Source organism: Talaromyces proteolyticus (assembly GCF_021365285.1).
Source record: "Talaromyces proteolyticus strain PMI_201 chromosome Unknown BGW36scaffold_17, whole genome shotgun sequence".
NCBI lineage: Eukaryota > Fungi > Ascomycota > Eurotiomycetes > Eurotiales > Trichocomaceae > Talaromyces > Talaromyces proteolyticus.
The window spans coordinates 103,984-123,875 of record NW_025764293.1 but is presented as its reverse complement, the minus strand read 5'-3'; the positions used below and the strand labels follow the sequence as shown (position 1 = coordinate 123,875).

At 42.6% G+C, this 19,892-nt stretch overlaps 6 protein-coding genes across 6 annotated transcripts; 1 reads left to right on the top strand and 5 right to left on the bottom strand.

The window, feature by feature from the left end:
• Positions 1–438: 438 nt before the first annotated feature.
• Positions 439–2,357, bottom strand: BGW36DRAFT_392076 (putative C6 transcription factor). Its single transcript, XM_046217653.1, has 2 exons — positions 2,146–2,357; positions 439–2,091 (listed from the first exon to the last, which is right to left on the bottom strand). Exons 1-2 carry the CDS (start codon positions 2,203–2,205, stop codon positions 592–594), a joined length of 1,560 nt encoding a protein of 519 aa, XP_046065192.1. The 5' UTR covers positions 2,206–2,357; the 3' UTR covers positions 439–591.
• A 210-nt stretch (positions 2,358–2,567) lies between these two features.
• BGW36DRAFT_392070 (nmrA family transcriptional regulator) lies at positions 2,568–4,339 on the top strand. Its single transcript, XM_046217652.1, has 5 exons — positions 2,568–3,032; positions 3,094–3,231; positions 3,283–3,334; positions 3,406–3,914; positions 3,997–4,339. The coding sequence occupies exons 1-5, from the start codon at positions 2,847–2,849 to the stop codon at positions 4,069–4,071; spliced, it is 960 nt and encodes a 319-aa protein (XP_046065191.1). The 5' UTR covers positions 2,568–2,846; the 3' UTR covers positions 4,072–4,339.
• Positions 4,340–6,059: 1,720 nt separating this feature from the next.
• Positions 6,060–6,316, bottom strand: BGW36DRAFT_434016 (uncharacterized protein; the record flags this gene model as incomplete). The annotated part of the gene is made up of 2 exons (XM_046221357.1): positions 6,060–6,108; positions 6,165–6,316. The coding sequence occupies 2 exons, from the start codon at positions 6,314–6,316 to the stop codon at positions 6,060–6,062; spliced, it is 201 nt and encodes a 66-aa protein (XP_046065190.1).
• A 1,264-nt stretch (positions 6,317–7,580) lies between these two features.
• BGW36DRAFT_421113 (uncharacterized protein) lies at positions 7,581–9,514 on the bottom strand. Its single transcript, XM_046219534.1, has 2 exons — positions 9,240–9,514; positions 7,581–9,182 (listed from the first exon to the last, which is right to left on the bottom strand). Exons 1-2 carry the CDS (start codon positions 9,308–9,310, stop codon positions 7,691–7,693), a joined length of 1,563 nt encoding a protein of 520 aa, XP_046065189.1. The 5' UTR covers positions 9,311–9,514; the 3' UTR covers positions 7,581–7,690.
• A 4,423-nt stretch (positions 9,515–13,937) lies between these two features.
• BGW36DRAFT_79178 (MIP transporter) lies at positions 13,938–16,176 on the bottom strand. Its single transcript, XM_046222595.1, has 2 exons — positions 15,887–16,176; positions 13,938–15,815 (listed from the first exon to the last, which is right to left on the bottom strand). Exons 1-2 carry the CDS (start codon positions 15,950–15,952, stop codon positions 14,010–14,012), a joined length of 1,872 nt encoding a protein of 623 aa, XP_046065188.1. The 5' UTR covers positions 15,953–16,176; the 3' UTR covers positions 13,938–14,009.
• Positions 16,177–18,151: 1,975 nt separating this feature from the next.
• BGW36DRAFT_434013 (uncharacterized protein) lies at positions 18,152–18,682 on the bottom strand (the record flags this gene model as incomplete). The annotated part of the gene is made up of 1 exon (XM_046221356.1): positions 18,152–18,682. One exon carries the CDS (start codon positions 18,680–18,682, stop codon positions 18,152–18,154), a length of 531 nt encoding a protein of 176 aa, XP_046065187.1.
• Positions 18,683–19,892: the final 1,210 nt, after the last annotated feature.

The following is a 19,892-nucleotide window of genomic DNA, read 5'->3' as shown; positions in this document are numbered from 1 at the left end:
CCTCATTAGTGAGGGTGATTAATTTAGTATTTATTGGCTGACATTGTGGATCAGCAATGCAGTCGATTATTAAGGTTTCGATTTGGCAATACATCCAGCTGAAAAGAAAGCTTTCAAACATTAGTTTCAATTTTGTGCCTACATATCAATCGATATTTTATGAGAATCCTCTGGGTTAAAGAATATATAATCGAGTCTTTTTGTTCTCAAGGTTTCTTTTATAACTTAACATATGCTATATGAACAATATGATCGTCTATAGGCCCAGTTCACTGACAAACTGCACATTTCTTGGTCAAAATTGTTGAACCCATTAATCTAGAATCGTTAATTCCTTAGAGGAGTCGTCGGACCTTGTTATGCATAGTGTATTCTTTTATTCTTTTTATTATCGTTATATTCATCTTATCTTCACCAATAGAGGGCAATTAAACTCCCCTTAGGTTGTTTGTATGGCTGTCCTGTCCAAAAAATTCTATGCCACAAAAGAAAAAAAATACAATTCCAAATATAGATTTTGCAGCTGTTATATTACGCAAGAGCTAACACAAGTCCAAGCCCGTTGATACGGTCTAATCCGTCAACTACTCCCTATATCGTAAACTCTTGTTTTGTTCGCAAGAGATCTGCAACTACAAAGGCTTGCTGGATCCCGCTTTTCCGGCCGATATAACAAGTCCAATGTACAACCCATTCCCGTTGTATTTCTGAGTCTATAATGGAGCTCATGTTGAGAAGAGGCCACATAAGAAAATATCCAGCGGCATTGGCAGGTATGGTATTCCTATATTTCGCCAGATGGGCCTTACTATCTGCAAGCGACGAGAGATTGTCGCAAAACTGAGGTATTGTGGCGCAAATTTCATCGATGATTTGCTGCAATATCATTTTTGAGTTTTGATAGACTGAGCCTTCTGCCACAAACCCTGTATGTGAGACCTTAAGCAGCTGCTTGCATATTTCCTTATGCAAAAGTAATCGACATGTCCTAAGATTGTTCCAAGTGCATGCCACCCATAAATCGGGGTAAATGTGATAGTAAGTATCGAAGACAAGATGGCACTTGGTTGGCAGCGACACTGTTTGGAAATGCCATTGATATGGCATCTGGTCCTCAAGAAGCGTAAGGTCCTGATCTATTTCCAAAGCAGACTGCACTATATCAGAACGATTGCGAATAACCTTAGTCTTCACATCCTCACGGAACTTGGCTAATTTTGCCATGATTCCAGAGAGCTTCCAGGCGGGATCATCTGTATCAAGAAATTCCGCAGCATGAGCACGTAGAATTCTTAATTGTCTAGGAATGCGAATCGAATGTATTAATGACGACAGATGGAGACATGTACACATGTGTTGAAATATTTGCAGTCTGTGGCGCGGCTCAAATTGACTGCGCCCCCGCATATTGAGAATCGCCATTACACCAATCATATGAGCTTCTGTGTTTCGAAATGACTTTCGGTCGTCGCAAGTCATATTCTCAAACGTGCTTAACAGTAAAATAGATATAATAGTGCTGTCTTGGACTGATTCGTTTATTGATGATAGAGCGTTGTTGACACACTGAAGAGCCTGACCGTAATACCATCTTGCCTTCTTTAAGATAGTCGCATGCCGAAAGTTATATGCATAGGCAGCAAGCGCAACAGCACTCAAGCTATTGAACAGTCTCTTATCGACAGTGGCATATCTCGTCAATGCAGGCAAATACTCGTAGTATCCTCGGATAATGTCTGGTTGATGAAAAATTTGAGATGCAAGAAAGAATTCTATCGCCCGGCTATTTATTGGATGTATAATACCTCTTTCTAAGGGGGCGCAGAATGATAAATCATGGTGTTCAGAGGATACTGTTGTCGTTTTGGTAACAAAAGATGAGCCACAAATATAGTTAGTACTAGAGAGCCGGGACTGCTTAGGAAAACTTGAGGAGCTTCGACCCATCGGCATCAAAGGCGCCAAGTTCTGCCCTTCTCCAAAATCACTTGGACCGCGACGCTGGAATATTCGCTCCAGGGTATCGCCGTATTGTGGACATTTCCACCCACCCTTCAGGCACTGGCTACAATCTGGCCGCGCTTGATCACACTGTTAAATTTAGCTTAGACCTAGATGAGTCTAGTCTATTAGCGACGAGTGTACCTTGATCTTCCGTTTCCTACAATTTTCGCAACCTCTCGATAACATGCCATGTCGAACCATTTCCGGAACCACAGAGATCAAGCGACAAGAAAAAGTATTTTACCCAGCCTTTCTCTCTTGCCACATCATGGTAGGAGAGAAAGGGTAGTTCGTGGCTGGGGGAATCTGTAAACTGACTTGACCTTAATCGAGAAGATTAAAAACGATTCTCGAGTGAATTAGTAATTACTAGTAACTGTAAGAAGGCGGTCGGACAGAATCGGCTCAGCCGGCGCCGCCGAACTACTCCTATTTAGAAATTATTGCGAGCCAGCCAATCATATTAGCCCACTTCGTACATACGGACCCTGTTACGGCAATTATACGTAGATTTATGGATATTCTATATTACAAATCATTCACTACCAGATAGAAACAAGCAAGGAGAATTAAAGAAACGGGCGAAAAGAATGAGAAAGTTGTTGCTCGAAAAAGCATGGTTGGCTCGTTCAAATGCTTGAGTGATCTTCCTGAGCGGCTTCCTCCATATAAAGCTGGCGCCTGTCCCTGAAATGAACCACAACCTGCAGTCTCAGATCCATTGTGATCATACTAAATTCGCAGTCAAATTATCCCCCCTTCTCTTCAGGAGCAGCGTATCACTTTCCTATACTCGTGTTAAGACATCAACACAACCCTAACCATACGGGAAAAGAGGCACCATGCCTTTGGATCAGAAGAAGGTTCTTGTAGTATTTGGAGCCACCGGTGTCCAGGGAGGATCAGTTACCAGAGCCATACTCAATGATCCTATCGCTAGGGAAGAGTTTCACGTACGAGCCGTTACTAGAGACCCATCAAAACCGGCTGCGATAGCGTTGGCAGAGACTGGCGCTGAGATTATCCAGGTTTGTCTTACCGGCCATTATGGAGAGCTTCGATATCGTGCTAAAATAGCCCCTTCACAAGGCCAATCTTGAAGATAAAGAAGCTTTGCGCATTGCTTTAAAAGGTGCTTATGCAGTATATGCTGTAACAACCTTCTTTGAGACTTTCGATTTTGCGGCCGAGACAAAGCAAGGACAAAATGTTGCGGATATAGCCAAGGTAAAAATTTGCAGCGATATGGCAAGTTATATTGCTAATATCTGAGAGTAGGAACTCGATGTTAAGCATCTAATTTGGAGCGGTCTTCCCAACGTCTCAAAGAGTAGGTCAATATTTTACTAGATATCTTCTTCACCCGAGACGAAATGAATACTAAGGATATTTTGTAACTAGTCACAAATAATAAGCTTACAAGGGTTCTACACTTTGACAGTAAGGCCCGCGTTACCGACTACATAAGATCACTAGGCATTCCGCACACCATTGTGCATATCGGGACATATTCCAAGATCGTAATCGATGCACTCGCTCATCTTTCTCCTGAATCGAGGTCTTATGGGATGTTCTGGCCAGAACCTACTAATGAGACGACGAGACTGCCAATCATCGACGAATATATTGACATTGGCAAATTCATCAAGGCCATCCTTCTAAAGCCGGAACAGTCACTTGGTCGTCAACTCAACCTCGCTGAGAAATGGTATACAATCCAAGAACTTGTGACGATTATGAGAGATCTTAGCCTCGATGTGGTTTTTCAAAGTCTTGATCAAGAAACCTTTAAAAAAGGTCTGACTTTGAAAGGGGTTCCCGATATTTTTCAGGAGGACCTGGTGCAGGTTATGCAATATGTTAACGGGTATAACCTTTTTGGTGGAGGAGATATAGAAGAGAGTCACCAGGTTAGTATATATCCTACATGAAGTTTATTCTTTTTGAACAAGGTATTTTACCAATCGGAAAAGGTTCTGACATTGCTTATAGATAGTGGGTGGACGACTATCATCTTTCCGGGAAGCACTAGAAAGGAGTCCAGATTTTAAGAAACTACTGGAATAGAAAGCTAACAGTTTTTCCGAATTCTACATCGACTAAGAGCCAATAAACAAATATAATATGCAGCTTTAACGATTTTTACTGATTTGTAAAGGAACCAATTGATGCAGTGACTATGATCAGAGCTCTAGCCTGTAGCTTTCAATAAATGCTGGACCTGAGACAGCTTCATTGATAGTGGGCCTTTCTGGAGATGACGTAAAAATATGATGGTGCATGCATGTTGCTAGGCTAAACTAATACATAGGTGTATAAAACCACTTCAATGTTGAGACTACATGTGCAGTGACTTTGATTGTTATCAGCTATGACTAGTAGAGCAGGACTCAATGGTATATATGTAGGGCTATTTTCAATGTTAAATAAAACATTTGACACGTCGCTGTAAAGAATGAATATACCTGATGCGGTAGGAGGTATAGTTCGATTTAGGAAACTAGTGACACAGTAACCTCTGAATGAAACAATCTATGTGGCTTTAAGATGCCAAAAATTACGGGTATAAACTACATCTATAGTTCCTGTCGCAAGAATCTTCCGGCACTGTGCGATGCGTATCCAGCAGAAAGCGCTTAGAAGCCCCGGTGTCAATTGATTCAAATAACCCTCATCAGCCGATGGCCAAGTGAAGTTAACCCAAAATAGCCTGGAGTTTTATACTTGCATTGAGCTGGATAAAGAATGCCAAATTTACAGCGCTGTGTCCATTCCTGATGAATGGACTCCTTAATTGTTTCATTTAGCTCAAATTTTAAGGGATAGCCTGTGTCGCCTTGCCCTCATGCTTCCCACACAGGTGGTTCATAGCTCTTCCGTGTATTTGGATCCAACGTTGTCATGAACCTAATTCAATGGTTCATTGTTATAGGGATCATAGGCGGATTCAAGCCACCAGGTGCATATGTATCTGGACCAATATTTTCTGCATACGGATATTCAAATATGGCAGTGGTCTCACATGTGGAGGTACTCCAATGCCCTGTGCGAGATTGACAGGATCCTGAACATTCCATCGGTAGTTCCAACTCTATCAGGAGAAAGATAAAGAGCCATTGAACTGTTCTCATGGTTCCCAGGACAGGTAAACATGCTCTCCCCATATGGTGCAGACGCCGATTGGAAATATATTGCATGGTGGTATGAGTGGATATGCGGCATTGATTAATTGAAGCTAATTTGATTTCAAACCCGCGTAATTAGCCTTGAAAAAGAAGAAACTTCGGTCTCTATTGGCGCATTGAAGGCAAAATAAGACTCTTCTTTGGTATCATCGCCAACTAGCATAGGAAGGTGACGATCTCTCCCTTTTAAAAAGATTAATAGAGGTTACCGGGTATTAAGTCACCATCGATGACAGGCAAGAAGTACCAGAGGGGTAAAGGGCCACTAGGGCCTCATGGAAATGGTGATAGGATATTGATACGCTGTATAGTATCAATATCTAGACAGCGAAGGCAATTGAGTGAACCTGTAGTATTAATAAAATCTGCATCTTTTAATAAAAGCGCAAGGTCCTCCAATGGGTTTAAAAATATATCCATCTTGTGAGTGAGAGACATCCATCATACAAAATCACAACTGGAAGCTTGAAAACTTACATACAATTCAATTTGGCAGAGACCCCGACCGCGTCGTAATACATATTGCTTCAATAGGGGCGGGTTCAGTTGCACATCACCTAGCTGGGTACAATGAGCGTGATGAAGATGTTTTCATTGGTGCCATATAAGAATCGACGTTCTGGCCTACTTGGCGAACGACAAAGGAAATGGAACATCAATTTGAGCGAGAAAGCCGACAATACTGACACGATAATTCGAAGTTGAGGAGAACAAGTCCGTTTTTGGAATTTTGTACGACGCAAGTCCTATTATAATTTGCGTTAATGTTTTTCACATATTCGCCGTCTTGAATGTATACATATACTGGGAGCTTAGATTTATGGTCTGCAGTGGACAGAGTAAAGACATTGATAAATAGGCAATCTTCTTCTAGAGATGCACCGATATCCTGCCCAGTTCTGACGCATAAGGGTCCGAACTATGAGGCTGTTATTAGTCTTGGCACGGTGAATTTTCCTAGTTGAAAGTACATACATTTGAAGCATCTTGAATACAAGGGCTTGCAATGGATCTTGCGGTGCACTAAGGCGAATTTCTCCTAGAGGTGGTGCCGCAAATCGCATATCAAGGCATTGGTCAACTCCTTTGTAAGTGGTGTAGTCTAGTTCGATGATAGACTCCTTCATAGACGTAAGAAAAGCACCCACAAAGACCACATTCAGGAAGGCTAATAGACGATGTCATCGAACCGTGGTGAGTATACTAGAAAACAAAAACCAAACTAAAAACACTCGTACTTTAACAGTATTAAACTACAGTTCAAAATTCAAGCGCAAGAGGTAAATAAGAATTTTAGTTTGACAAGACCTGCACATGTTGAACAGAAACCAAAGTGTTCGGACTTTCCTGTTTATAGTTGAAGGATTTTCTTAGTTGCATGTTTGACTACGACCCCGCGGTACAACGTGTGCGGAGAAATATCGCTACATAAGGACTTGCCTCTTAATAGAGACATAGTGTAAACCATGTGACGAACCTTTAAATAGAGCCCTAATCCGTAGTACAAATTATGCCTATAAAAGGAGATAGAACTTCCATCTTTGGCAAGGAAAGTATATAGCTTTCCTGCTTCTAGTATAGCTTCATGTACTATCACGTCTAATTTTTGACGCTATATTCAAACATTTGTCTCCCGCTTTACGAAATGTCGGTGAAATTTAATATCGTTACTCGCTCTGCATCACACCGAACCTTTGGATGATTAGTAAGCATCTATTTTACAAGGTCGTTAAACCCATGATTTACACTTAGCTGCAAAGCTCATACAGAGCACACACTGGGGCATCTAAGACCTATATATGCTTTTGTTTTATCTCACCACCGTGGTGCCAGAGATCCATGGCGGTTTTTAGAAGAACATACACCCTGAGTAGTTTGGTTACTTAGCCCACAAGCAGAGATCTGTCCAATTTCTAGAGATTAGTCATTTAATAATTGTTTTCTCTAACTAACCTAACATATTTAGTAAATTTAACAGGTGAAATTTGATCGTGTTGATCGAAAAACCACCACGTCAAAAGGGGTTCCCTTTATTTGGGAGGTTATTGATTTGGCTCTTATCCTGGCTGACAGATCGTTAAGCCACATACTAACTTCAATTGTTGCAGAATCAACCTAATAGGTAAAAATTAATTATTATAGTCAAGAAGCTTCCATAAGATCTAGCCTGTAAAATCAATCCAGATTGCCTCTGTACTTTCTGTAGGAATAGAGATATTTATACCCATGTCGTATACATACTTCTCGATTGAATCAAGGTTCTCAAACTTATAGAGACAAGGCAAGAAGATTAACCAGACTGGGACGTTGCATCTAAGACTTTTTAGATTTCATAAGACACATCGAGGGGTATTCTATAAAACAATTAAAATATGATACTTCTTTTATGAAGGAAATTATCAGTCACCCTGCCAGACACATTGGACACATGAGAATGAAATAGTCATGCCAAAGTTAGTCAAATGCCGAGAAAACTGGAGCTATTCATATTATTCTACAATCTAGTAGACATATTTAACTTGAAAATCCCATGGTCCGTTGGGCCCATCTGGCTTATACCACAATCTCACATAACAGGGGCGGGAAGGATCGGTTTCATCTCCTCTTCGCATGAGGGTCTCGTATACACGGGCTTTATCGGCCGGTATTCTTTGTTCAATTGGTAAATATTCCATATTCATTTCTTCAAACTTCACAATCATATCAGCGACCCCAACCATTAGAGCCGTATTCCAAAGGCCTTCTTTTGCCGGGTGAGCACGTAGAACTTGAATGGCCCTTCGTCTAATTATTGGATGGCGGCATTTAGATGCAGTCCAGTATAACATAGGGATAATTCCAGCCTCGAGTGTAAAACTTTCTGGATTTTCGCCCGTCGCTTTTTCCTGGAAGTCTTTTGCAACCCGAATCCAATCTTCCGCATAACATACAACTGCTTCAAAACTCGGGTGGTGGTTGTCGTATGTCAACTCAGTTGTCGCCAGGCAGTTTTTCACCCACAATAAAGAGATACCATGATTTATACGAAGCAATAGTGGTATTCGAGGATCAAGAGATGATATACACTTTCGAGGGCTTTTCATAAGCCTATCAAAGGTCTTTTCCCAAGCTTGGAGTTGTTGGATGATTTCTTCTTGGCGCGGTCTGAAAAGTTGGCATTTTGTAGTTCTCTCCAGTCCAGCATCTCGAATCAAGTGTAATCCCTTGTTCATAAGTCGGTCCAGTGAGTGCCGAGCACCAGAAATATCAGACCAAAATCCTTTTCCTTGAGACGATAATTCTTCATCTACAGAGGTTAGGTTAAATGGCATGAGTGGATGTCCAAATAACGAGAGTTGGATATTCATTCGTAGTATGAAATGAAAAAGTTCTCTCTCTATTTCTATGGGAAGAATTGAAGTAGTATTCAAGCCTTTTTCATAGAGTATTTGCACTCCCGCCCGCATGTGTTGCAGTGCCTGGAGATGATTCCCACCAAGTATTTCTAGACCCACAAATAGGAAGCATGTAATCAAAGTAATATCGAGACCCTTTTTGGGGGATGATATATCACACATGAGGTGCTTGATGGCTTTGTTGTATTGTTGTAGAGAAAATTGCTCACTCTTGTCTTTCGATATCGTTTCGGGGTGGAGATAATGTTCGTGGCGTGCAGCGACCGCTACGGCTGCATGCCTTATCACAGGAACGTTCTGGCTGAGCTGCGGCAAAAGGAATGACCAAAAGTTGGTGGGAAAGATTCCAGACATGGCCTGCGACGTTTTTGTACAAAAGAAGTGGACATATTTTCGTTCTTCTCTTGTCCCAGGATATAACACTCTACCCTTGTCTGGGCCAATCCCGTCGATGAGAACTGAAGCCAAATTCATGTTTGTGGTATTTATGGGTTTGATCACATTAATGTTATTGCTGTCGTAGCCATCGCATTTTCGCCCTGTTCGTCTGCATTGAATACACTCTGGTTTCTCCTCGCCACATTTGACATGTCGGATTCTTTCAGTGATCACCCTTAGTAAGTAAATAGCACGGAGTGCGATAGCAGTAACATACTTGCAAGTTAAGCACCCACTTCTTGTTTTCCGGCCACTAACTCGTCGTTGTTTCGAGCTACCAATTTGCATTGTGATTAATGAGGACTCCGAGCAACAGATGACGTATTTAATCCAAGCACTCCTATGCTAGGGCGAATAACCTGATGTGGCCAATCAAGACGATTCTACTAGTCTCTCGCTTGACTAGGTGCTTACTTTCTGTGGAGTGGTCCCTCTAAATGGTGAAGAATGGGTTGGTTGTCGTTACACATTAGTTAGTAGCGAGCTTGATTTGAATGGAAGCCCGGGAGCTGGAACTTGGAAATAAGAATGCCGCATGAGTAGTCTGTTCCTAGCCCGTCGTACTACTCCCTACTAGGACTAACTTTTTTCAGCCCCATTTATAGCCCCCAACATTGTTTTCTTCCGACACAGCCAATCTGCGTTGGTCTTTCTATCAAGATAAAAATAGAGATTGCCGTCGATTGAGAACTCGAAAGTCGAGAGCTGAGGACTCCAACATAATCGAAAATTCTGGACAGAGCCAACCACATCAAACATATAATTTAACTTGCGGCTCTGATATCCCTAGCATCATTAAAAATAGCATCGAGGTGAAGAACCAAGCTACTTCATGTTTTCCAAGTAGCCTCGCCAACACTACTCTTACGAAATAATAGAACGGGTGAATATATCGCCGGCAATAGAGTCACTTAGTTACACGTGGACCTAAATGTTTATTTCTGATTTGATTTCCTGACGTTTATTGACAGTTATCCTTCAGGGAAAATTACATGTAAATTGCATATATAGTCCGTAGTTCACTCTCTCTGAAGTAGTCTTTTCCCCGACAATCTATTCAAATTGTTAAGTCGGTTTTGTTTCTCGATATTTCTCTCGGCGTCTGTCATATACTCTTATGTCATTACACGCAGAGAGCATAGGAGCATGACTCAAATATCTAGCCCTCCTTCTGCAGAACAACTAGCTGTAGGCTGCTATGCCTGCAATGTTCCTTACGGTCAAACCAATTATGATTACATACCCTCCCTCGGAGAATTAACCCTAACCCTATTCTTTGTGTCATTTTTGGATCCTTCCTAATTAAATATCCATTTCAGGTTATGTGGAAGCGCGTACTGTAGACGCTTGTCTTTGAAATCGGCGCCTTAGGTGTGTTCTACAGTGGCAATATCTTGCCGGCCTATCATTAACGCATACTATAGTTAAATTTTTGCCTTGGCGGCACTTATAATAGCGATGCCTTTTTTATTCAAATTACTACTTTGATACTTGATAAATCATATGACACTGATTTCTATTTCCATGGTCTGAGAGTGTGGTAGCACCAATATTCATCACAGCAGGGCTGTATATAACCCTCGATATATTTATTCCCCATACACCCCCCATCGCTCCACGAATTTATCTCTATATCTTTTCCACCTCGACGTGATCTCACTTGTGGTTCAAGCTATCGGGGGAGCTATGGCTTCTATTGCATCCAGCGCGTAACCTCAAGACACAACTCCTGGGGCAAACATTGTAATTACTGGTATTGTTTTCCAACTGGCATCTATTACAATTTATGCGATATTATTCATGCTTTTTCTAAAGCGGTCATGAGGTGACAGTATTAATTCAAAGTTAAATTATTTAGTTATTGTATCCAGCTTTTCAACTATAATGATCTATATCAGATGCATCTACCGAAATATTGAACTTGCAAAGGGCTAGAGTGATGATTTAAGCCAACACGAAGGTCATGTTATTCCTCTGTATTGCATCATGATGATCTTGGTAATTGACGCCTTCAATGCCGTTCATCAATCGCAGTTCTGTTTAGATCAAAAGACTGTACACTCGACAGGTACGGTTCACAAGTCAATCACATCATCTCAGCAGCAATTCAGAGATTCACATGAGTTGGAGTCATTATACCAGTGTGGAGTATGATCCAAATGATTTCTGTGGGTGCATGGCATATATAAAGTTCTCTTTTCTTGATGTTGTTTTAATCAGACAGTGTGTTTCAAATATACTATCGGGCTTGTAATTGGGCATACGTTCAATGAGTATTGTTGCAGCATATTACATATATATTTTCCTGGGGTATAATAGCTTAATATTGCATTTACTCGCAAGACTCCAATTGGATCAATCTTCTTAAACATGCATTTGACACAATTATAGTGAGATAAATTTAGAGTGGTGATAATTATGTAGCGTAAAGTTAGAGGAGAAAGGTCCCTTGTCTTGGATATAATGGATACCCAACAACATTTATTAATGCAGTTCCATTGTTATTGTTCAAATCTGTGTCTTATATGATGAATAGGCGATGCAAGATACAATACTCGTATCCAGATCTTACAATTATAGGAGCTGTGGTGCCATTTCCGAGATGCTACAATGAGACAGTTCAAGATATACTTCAAATAAATATAAATCAACGCCTAACTCCAAGGACAATACTATTATAGTTTGGTGTAACACTTTTATGAGTGCACCGAAAGCGTTCAAAGAGTGAAAGCTTAAATAAAAGAGAAGCAGGTATCTGGGTCTAAATTGAAGACCAAGACCGTGGGTAGAAGCTAGAATATGGAACAATTGAAAATGGTCCAATAAATCACCAAATTTAGAAAGGATCTGGATTGAATTTTAAAAACCACAAGATATGTTTAGCAATAGTATCACATGATATTATTTCAAGGCCCTTGTCAATGGGGCTTTTTAGGAAGATCAGAGACAAAGAGCCGTCAACCGATAAAGAAAACGAGACAACACTGATTATTGATCGACAATGGTGGTACATGTTTCAGATTTCATTTCCAAAAGAAGCTTATATTTTAGTCTAATTATATTTGACCTTGTATCCTTCTCCATTTTTATCATAATTCCGCAGTGAGTGTAATCAGCCATATAGGATGTTTTTTTATATCTCCCCAGTTTCGTAATAGGTCTTCTCAGTGTTAGATCCTAATATCTTAGCTAGGTGAATTAATTAATAGCCGAACTCCATAAGTGTGGCGGATATTCATCTTTCTTTCTCATATAGGTGGAGCTGATCCGACTCGTTCCAATTTTCTTGTTGAGGATATAGGTTTCATTTCGACAGACTATGATAGGGTACTGCACTTTGATCATAAACAATATGACCGTCACAGAATCTACACTGCACAACTGCATCGGTTAGCGACTAGATTTTGATTTTTATTTCACAGTCAAGAGAGAAAAGTGTTTTCTTATGATATATCAAACCATTAAGTGTCAAACATCATCAGTTTGTAAAATCTCGCTCGACACTCCTATTGCCAGCTATAAACGAATCAGAACAAGGTATTGGGATGAGGAATATCAAAATAAGTATTGCCAGTGACGATACTCAAACTCTGTCTCTTCTAGGATTGGACACTTCAGCTATTCCGTTTATTGATGAGAGGATCGTTGATTTCAATGGCCCATACGACCCACACTGGCTGATTAACTGGTCCATGAGGAAAAATGTCACTATCACTGTTTTGTACAGTTTTACAACAATGGGTGCAACATGGGAAAGCACAATCTAATGCCTCCTTAAAGTCCCAATCCTTAAATTCGTACTGCTAACAGCACAGCTGCCGCCGCCCAAGCTACAATTTAGGAATGGATGAGGTCTGATGGCAGTTCGCCGTCGGCAACGGGATAGAAAATGGGGGCATGACTCTGTTTCTTTTTTGGCATTACATTCAAAACATGAAGAAACACGAACCCGTTTGCAAGACCTTGGGAGAAGATACCTACAGGTTTCATTCCAACTATCGATTGACCCCATTTGCTTCTTTATCAGCTTGTATGCGGCATATGCAATCATTCATCTGTATATCTCGGCACCCTTCCGCCCATTCGGATTTATTGAGATGGCTTACCAAGGCAAAAAGCACCGTCCCCGTTTTCCCTTCAGTGGTCCAGCGGGTGGGCATACTAGAAAAATTTCTATTTCGTACTTTCATAATTTTGGCATTCCCTAGGCTTGCGGTGTTTTAGGTTTTATTGCAACTAGAATGATCCAATTCCGTTTCTATAAGTTCTGTTCTTTCTTGTCTCCTTTCGTTTTATTTTTCACTGCTTCCAAGGCCCTGGTGTCCTATCTCCTTCTAACGAGACTGGGTGGATTTTATATATTGGGCAAAAGAATTCGGAGCCTATGGAAACAATCTAAGTCCTCTGATGGAATTAAATAAGATCGCAGGACAGTAGGCTGAGGACGAATCATGGGAAATCATGACAGTATTATATGTTTATCTACAGACAAAAGGCGAACTTGAATGCATGTCACACCTAGGAAAGTTATTCATATGGAGAAACTATCATTATCAATGTATCACTAATTTGGATTATTTCTAATTTGTTCGTGTAGCTAATGTAAATTACGAGCCGGGTGGCATAGAGTCCTAAAACACATGATCTCCATTCGTAATGATTGATGAAAGTTAACCCCATTGCTGCCTGTATTATAAGGTAGAAATGTGAGTTCATTGACTCAATTGATATTGAACGTAGTCACTCCTGGTATGATTTGTCTTATACGTGTATGGCTTATCAGGGTCATTATGTCTACTGGAAAACTGATATGAGAATTTCCACAGTCGACGATGTATTTATTGCTTTCTGGCATTAGAAATAAATGGGCGAACTTGAAAGGCTTATAATTCACAGGCTTCAATGTTAGGATTACGAGGAAACGACCATTCAGTAAAGTTGTTTAAAAGCAGCGCGGCCTTTCATCCGCAGTGAAATGCTCTCCTGCTCACGGGGATATCCTGTCTATCATCTTTTCGCGGGCAACGTTCAGTCTACGTTCCCACTTCGTACGGCTTTTCTTAAGAGATCTCTGAGTCCTCTCGAGGGGATAGTTGACAGGAGATTCGCCACCAGTGAATACCATAAAGTCATACAAAAAGGCGCCAAGAAACGAACCACTCAAAGAGCCCGCCCACGGCCCGTAGAACCAATAAGGATTGGTAAATAGCTGTTTTCCATACCCGAGCGCAAGAAGAGCGAGTCGCGGCCCAAAGTCACGGCTAGGGTTGAATGCAGCCCCGGTTTGGTATGCAAAGGCAATACTCAGACAGGTGATTACAAGGCCAATGATAAGAGAGTTCATGCCAGCACCTGGAGGGGCGTTCTGGTCATCACCGAGTGCTAAAATGACCACAGTCAAGATGGCAGTTCCTAGGAACTCATTCCAGAATGCTGTGGCAGGGTCAATCCATGTCTCACGTTGACTGGTCACAAAACTGTTGATGATATCTGCACTTGAATTTGCGTTGGAGATAAGGCACTGATGGATTGACTGATAATAAATCCCATACGCAGCTAAAGCGGCACAGAAAGCGCCAATGAACTGGGCCATGAAGTATTCGGGCATTTTGCGCTTAGGAAAACCTCTATAGAACCAGAGCATGACGGTTATGGTTGGGTTGAGGTGGGCGCCAGAAACACCACCTGAAAGGTAGATGGCCATCATGGTGGCGAAGCCCCAGGCCCAATCTGTGGTATTGGGATTGCCAGCCTTTGCTATAGTAACAGCAAGATCAGCAGAGAAGCCAATGGTCAGCTGAACAAATACAGCTAGCGATTCAGCCAAAGCTTCACGGTGGTGCGTGCGAATCACAGACCAGGTAGTGTGGTTGTTGTGCACCTCAACTTCCACAAGGTCCTGCACAAGCGGGTGTAGGTCGTCCGGGTATGCAGCTTCATCCAGGCTTGGAATTTTTGTTATCTTGTCTGCTGGACGTTCCAGAACTGGATTTGAACCGGAGTCTTCATGGCCACCCTGGAGATATTCATCGCTTAGTTCGTGCTGGCCTTGAGCTTCACCCTCTGTGTGGGTGTCACTTTCTGGAACAATTGACAAGTGATCATCAACCACAATATCCCATCCGGGAGGGCGAGATCGTTGAACGGATGACGTTCGAGATAAGCGTGAAGATTGTCTCAACAACTCTGTATCACCGGTAAGAATTTTATTCATGAAGTTTGTCTCACGCTGTAATCGAGCATCCTTAACCTGGGCAGCCATCTTGCGCGGATCTGCCGTCTTATCAATCCGACCCTGCTCGAGTTCGTTGGGATCAACGTCAAGGCCTAGCTTCTGTGAATTCTCAGCGGGGAGCTGTGCATTTGCACGAGCTTGCAACAGCTCGTCCTTGGTTGGCACCATGCCTGGCCGCACTACGCGTGGTAACGGCTTGGCCAAACTCCATACAGGCTTTGTGTTGGCTGGCTGGTCATATGATGGATTGAGATCACTGTAGCCTGGCTGAACAAATGGTTCATGGGCAGTTCGCAACTGAGGCGTCTCGTCAGGGCCAGCCATGGTAAACTTTCCCTGCGTTCTCTCGGCCAGTGAGGTCCGCGCTGTTAAGCTGGGCACACCGCCTCCAGCACGTCGTGAGAAAGCAGTGCTACGTCGTCGTATCCCTTCTCCAGGGATGTCTTCTCCCGAAATTCGCCTTGTAGGGGAGGTCGTCCATGCCTCAGTTCTCTCTCTAGAGCTACGATTTGGGGACGTGGGCCCCCCTGTCACAACTCTGGCGCCGGTCGCTTCGGACTGCGCAGAGAAAATAGGGTCAATATCGCACGAGTGGTACGTAGGAGTAAACATGCAAACTATGTTTTTACCTGCAACAAATTGATCGTGGCAGAACCTACAATTGCTCTCGGCCGTCTGGACCTATCTTCCTCCATAGTGCTACTATTATTGGCGGGTTAATTCACACAATATACGTCTGATCAAAGGCTCAATGAAATGCACTGGCACGGCGGATGCAATGTCCGATCGTTAAAAAATGCTTCAATGCGGCGTAGCCTGTTCCAACTTCGATAATGCGAGGGGGCGACGAGCTTGCAAGCGAAAGAGACGAGTTGAGATGTATCATGGCCTCAATTGAACACCCGTCCCTGGAAGATAAAGGAATGTGACTTAATCTAGTGGCTCTAAACAAGCATTTCTAACATGGCGCATCGTCTACGTGTTGACGCAACAGCCCCATCTTGGTGTGCCTAGTAAGCGGACACTTAAGGCGGATAGTGGAGCGCGAGTTGGGGTCAGCATTGAATGAGAGTTAGAGAAATGAAGCCTTTGACGCTAGCCGAGGGACGGCGTCCCGATCTTCGCAAGCGAACATTGTGTGTGTATGTTGGTTGATCTATCATTGTCGATGAGCGGAGGAGCGCGTCATAGTGGTGCATCGATCAACAGAGCACAGTCGGCAGGCTCTCCATTGTATCATGCCGGGCACCGAGATTACTCTCCATTCTTAGTGACGGGGAGAATTTTCTTTGCTATCCCAACTTGATTATACTGCAGTGGTGTAAATGAATGTTCAATCCATGTCGTGGTCTCTTTCATGGGTCTTCAGTGGGCCGGTTTGACTGGTGTATATTTCTGCCGAAATCCCGCGAATGGGTATCAATTGAATGCTAATAGACGCCATCTTTTGACGATCCGCCGAACTCGGCCAACCGCCACAGGTGATAGTTGTTGCAGTGGAGAGTGGTTTGGAGCGATTGATTCAAAATGCTATTACGGAGTACCTATGCAGGATTGACGTAATGCTGCATTGTCAATTTATGAGCGTTGCGACTGTGTATTACCCCTAGTTGGCATAATGTTATCACGTTTTTCGACCTTGTGGAAAATAGGTCGTCAATTGGCCACGGCAAACATGTTATCAATGTTATTCCGATCTGTGTTCAAACATAAATAACACATTTTGGGGGGTTGGGTGGCGAATGTTACTGCATTTTCATTTACACAGTTATCATTGATGCATGCATTCGTCAGCCAAGCTAACTTGACTTATGTCGTGGATGCAGGTCCTGTAATAGATAACGCTCTTCACGTCCATGATGTTGCAATATTGACGCCAATGCGAAGCTACCGAGTACCTCAATGGAGTCAATGCTATTCGTCCTTCCCTGCAGCATTCTCCTAACCCTGGCCCGCCTATGCTAGGATTTTGATTTACCCGCCGAGCCCGTTTAACTGTAACCCGGTTCCGGCCCGCCCGGAAGACCCAAACTCAACTATCTATCTACAACAACGCTTAACAGAGTATTCCGAAGCTAATTGATACACTAATAATATATTAGGATAGATGATAAGTCAATGCACATGTATTTACTTGTAAGAATATATTTCGCTTATCTAAGTGCCTCCCGAAGGTGTCAGTAGGTGTAGTGTGTTAAGTAAGATAGTAAAGTAAAAAATGAATTGGATACTATGTATATAGCTTTGGATTGTTTATCAAGCATTTTTTAGAGGCCAATATATTAGTTGACATTAATTGCCATAGTCAATTGTTCAATAACATTGAAAATATTGATACAGATAGGAGGTATATATATATCTATTTATTAGTTATATATATAGGAGGTCAACTGGTATGGAAAAGACGTTAGAGAGGCCATATGAGCCAACTCTTAGTCAAGGGTATTCAGTCTGGAGTGGGTGATTAGGCTCGAAGCAGAATAGTTGGACGCTGTGGCGGGCGGAGTTATACTCTGTCAGAGGCAGCGGGTGCAGTTAGAGTAAAAGATCCATGACTTGGAGTTGACGATGGAGATTTTGAATTCTGGATAGAACACGTGACTTAAATGCCAAACTGAAGTATTGGGAAAGACAAAACAGTGCAGGATCTCTAGTGTTGAGATTGAATTTCTGTTCCATCGACTGTAACGAGTGTATGCTTCGTTTAGCATAAAGTAGTTTCATACCTGGCGCAACTTAAGTGATACCTAGCTTAACTAGGATTCATTAGGGTAGGAATTGGCGCTTGTATCATGGATATGTCCGATGTTTGTGTGTCTCTGCGCAAACTTTTGTGAGCGGATACATATTGTGCCGGAGTGAATACGTCCTCATTCTCCTACCCATCCTACACATCAGAGCCCCTTCCTCTTCTCCTCATCCTTCGATACAAATCTGCCCCTGTTAATCCCATATCTCCATGCCAAATAACCCACTAGTCCACCTACACTCCCTATCCCCATCGCCCCAGTAACGCCTTTCCACCCAAACTTCGCTGGCCCAGTCCTCCCTCTCAACGCCACTACAGCCGCCGCAACCCCTATACCGCCATATGTCCAATCATCCGTCTCAAGCTGACCCCTATTCTCTAACAATCTCCAACTGCGGTCCTCCCATTCAATGGCATCACGGCCCCACATCCTTACAGTGAGGCCTACGCTTGCTATCGCCATTGTGGCGAGGATGTTGTGGGCGGACGATATTAGGAGCTTTTTGGGGAGGTGCCCGGGCTGCCTGAGGGAGGGAATGGATTGTCGGATGCCTGTGATAGTGATGCCAATGATAGTGCCTGTGGTGATGGAGCGAGAGAGGACGTGGGTTGTAAGTATGGTGTGGGAGAGAGGTTGGTCTTCGGCATAGGGAGGGTGAGGGAAGAATCGCGACATAGTTTTTGGGATGAGAGTTAGGCTCAACTGTACTGTACTGGGAGAGAAGCCTCTATTAATTATATTGATGAGGAGAGATGGAGTTTCCAAGATACTGGGGTAACCAGCTGGTCCCGCATGATACGCTATACTGCATACAGGAATTGTGGCGCCAAATACGAGATTGATCCTCTAATTGGCCCTTTCATAAATTACCATGTATTACAGACCCTCGCATTAGAAAGAAACGATAACAATATATATAATACCCTAAGTATAGGGCTTTTAGAGAGCGTTATGGTTATGGTGGAGCAAATCCAACATTTGTTTTTGTACCTTTTGCATGGTCTGCCGAGTGAAAGGTACAGTATCCGGACATTGTGTTTGCCTGAGTGGCATCTCTTGATATTGCGACTTCTTAATCGTTCGTATCCGAATCAATTTTTAATCCCACTGCGCCTTTAATATCCACCCCCATTCCATCAACAACTCCATAACGTCCACTGAATGTTCCCAATCTGGCGACCGCCTCGGCGCCTCCCTTGACTTGTTTGCCACACATTCCCACGCGCTTAATCTGGTGCTCAAATGCATCCATTAACTATAACAATATTCTTGGCTGTTCCTTTACTTCCATACATTTTAATCTCAAGCACCTTCTCCCTTGAAACAGGCACCCAAGGGTCCGTCTTGAACCGCAGAGCCGCCTTGTCGCCCTGGGTAGAAAGGAGAAGTCATTGCCAAAAGTATCGCTGGATTGGATGATTACGAGAACGCCCATGTCGAAGCGCAAATTAAGGGAGGCACCGCGGCCATGCACAGCGTCTTGAGTGGAGATATTACCTTGGCCAACGACGTGTCGTGATTTAAAGGCACCTGGGCCGAATGCAGTTTCCATAATGAAATGCATCAAGAAATTGGATAGCAAGCCGGATTATAGATAGTTCTCACGCTGAGCGGGTTGGCCTGCTTCCACTAAAAACCATGATTTTGTTAAGGTTGACTCATTTATAACGGTATCATAACCATGTCGGAGCGCAGATATGTTGCAGTAAGTTTCTGGAATTCACCGCTTGCTGGTATTGATCAAAGTGACTGTGTATCATCTAGCTTATGACGCTTGTCGTATCTATATATAAAATTATTATCATATTGGATGTTGGTGTATTAGTCCTTTGTATTTGGTTGTAAGTATACCATCATTTAATTAGAATAAATCGTTCAGAGGATT

What these genes read in the sequence shown, in the direction of transcription:
- BGW36DRAFT_392076 (XM_046217653.1), bottom strand. Translation starts at nt 2,205, where the DNA reads ATGGTTCGACATGGCATGTTATCGAGAGGTTGCGAAAATTGTAGGAAA. An exon ending in GTAGGAAACGGAAGATCAAG is followed by an intron (nt 2,092 to 2,145) that starts GTACACTCGTCG and finishes TAAATTTAACAG; the next exon opens with TGTGATCAAGCGCGGCCAGA.
- BGW36DRAFT_392070 (XM_046217652.1), top strand. Translation starts at nt 2,847, where the DNA reads ATGCCTTTGGATCAGAAGAAGGTTCTTGTAGTATTTGGAGCCACCGGT. An exon ending in TCTTCCCAACGTCTCAAAGA is followed by an intron (nt 3,335 to 3,405) that starts GTAGGTCAATAT and finishes TTTTGTAACTAG; the next exon opens with TCACAAATAATAAGCTTACA. An exon ending in ATATAGAAGAGAGTCACCAG is followed by an intron (nt 3,915 to 3,996) that starts GTTAGTATATAT and finishes CATTGCTTATAG; the next exon opens with ATAGTGGGTGGACGACTATC.
- BGW36DRAFT_421113 (XM_046219534.1), bottom strand. Translation starts at nt 9,310, where the DNA reads ATGCAAATTGGTAGCTCGAAACAACGACGAGTTAGTGGCCGGAAAACA. An exon ending in AGTGGGTGCTTAACTTGCAA is followed by an intron (nt 9,183 to 9,239) that starts GTATGTTACTGC and finishes GATCACTGAAAG; the next exon opens with AATCCGACATGTCAAATGTG.
- BGW36DRAFT_79178 (XM_046222595.1), bottom strand. Translation starts at nt 15,952, where the DNA reads ATGGAGGAAGATAGGTCCAGACGGCCGAGAGCAATTGTAGGTTCTGCC. An exon ending in CCACGATCAATTTGTTGCAG is followed by an intron (nt 15,816 to 15,886) that starts GTAAAAACATAG and finishes TTCTCTGCGCAG; the next exon opens with TCCGAAGCGACCGGCGCCAG.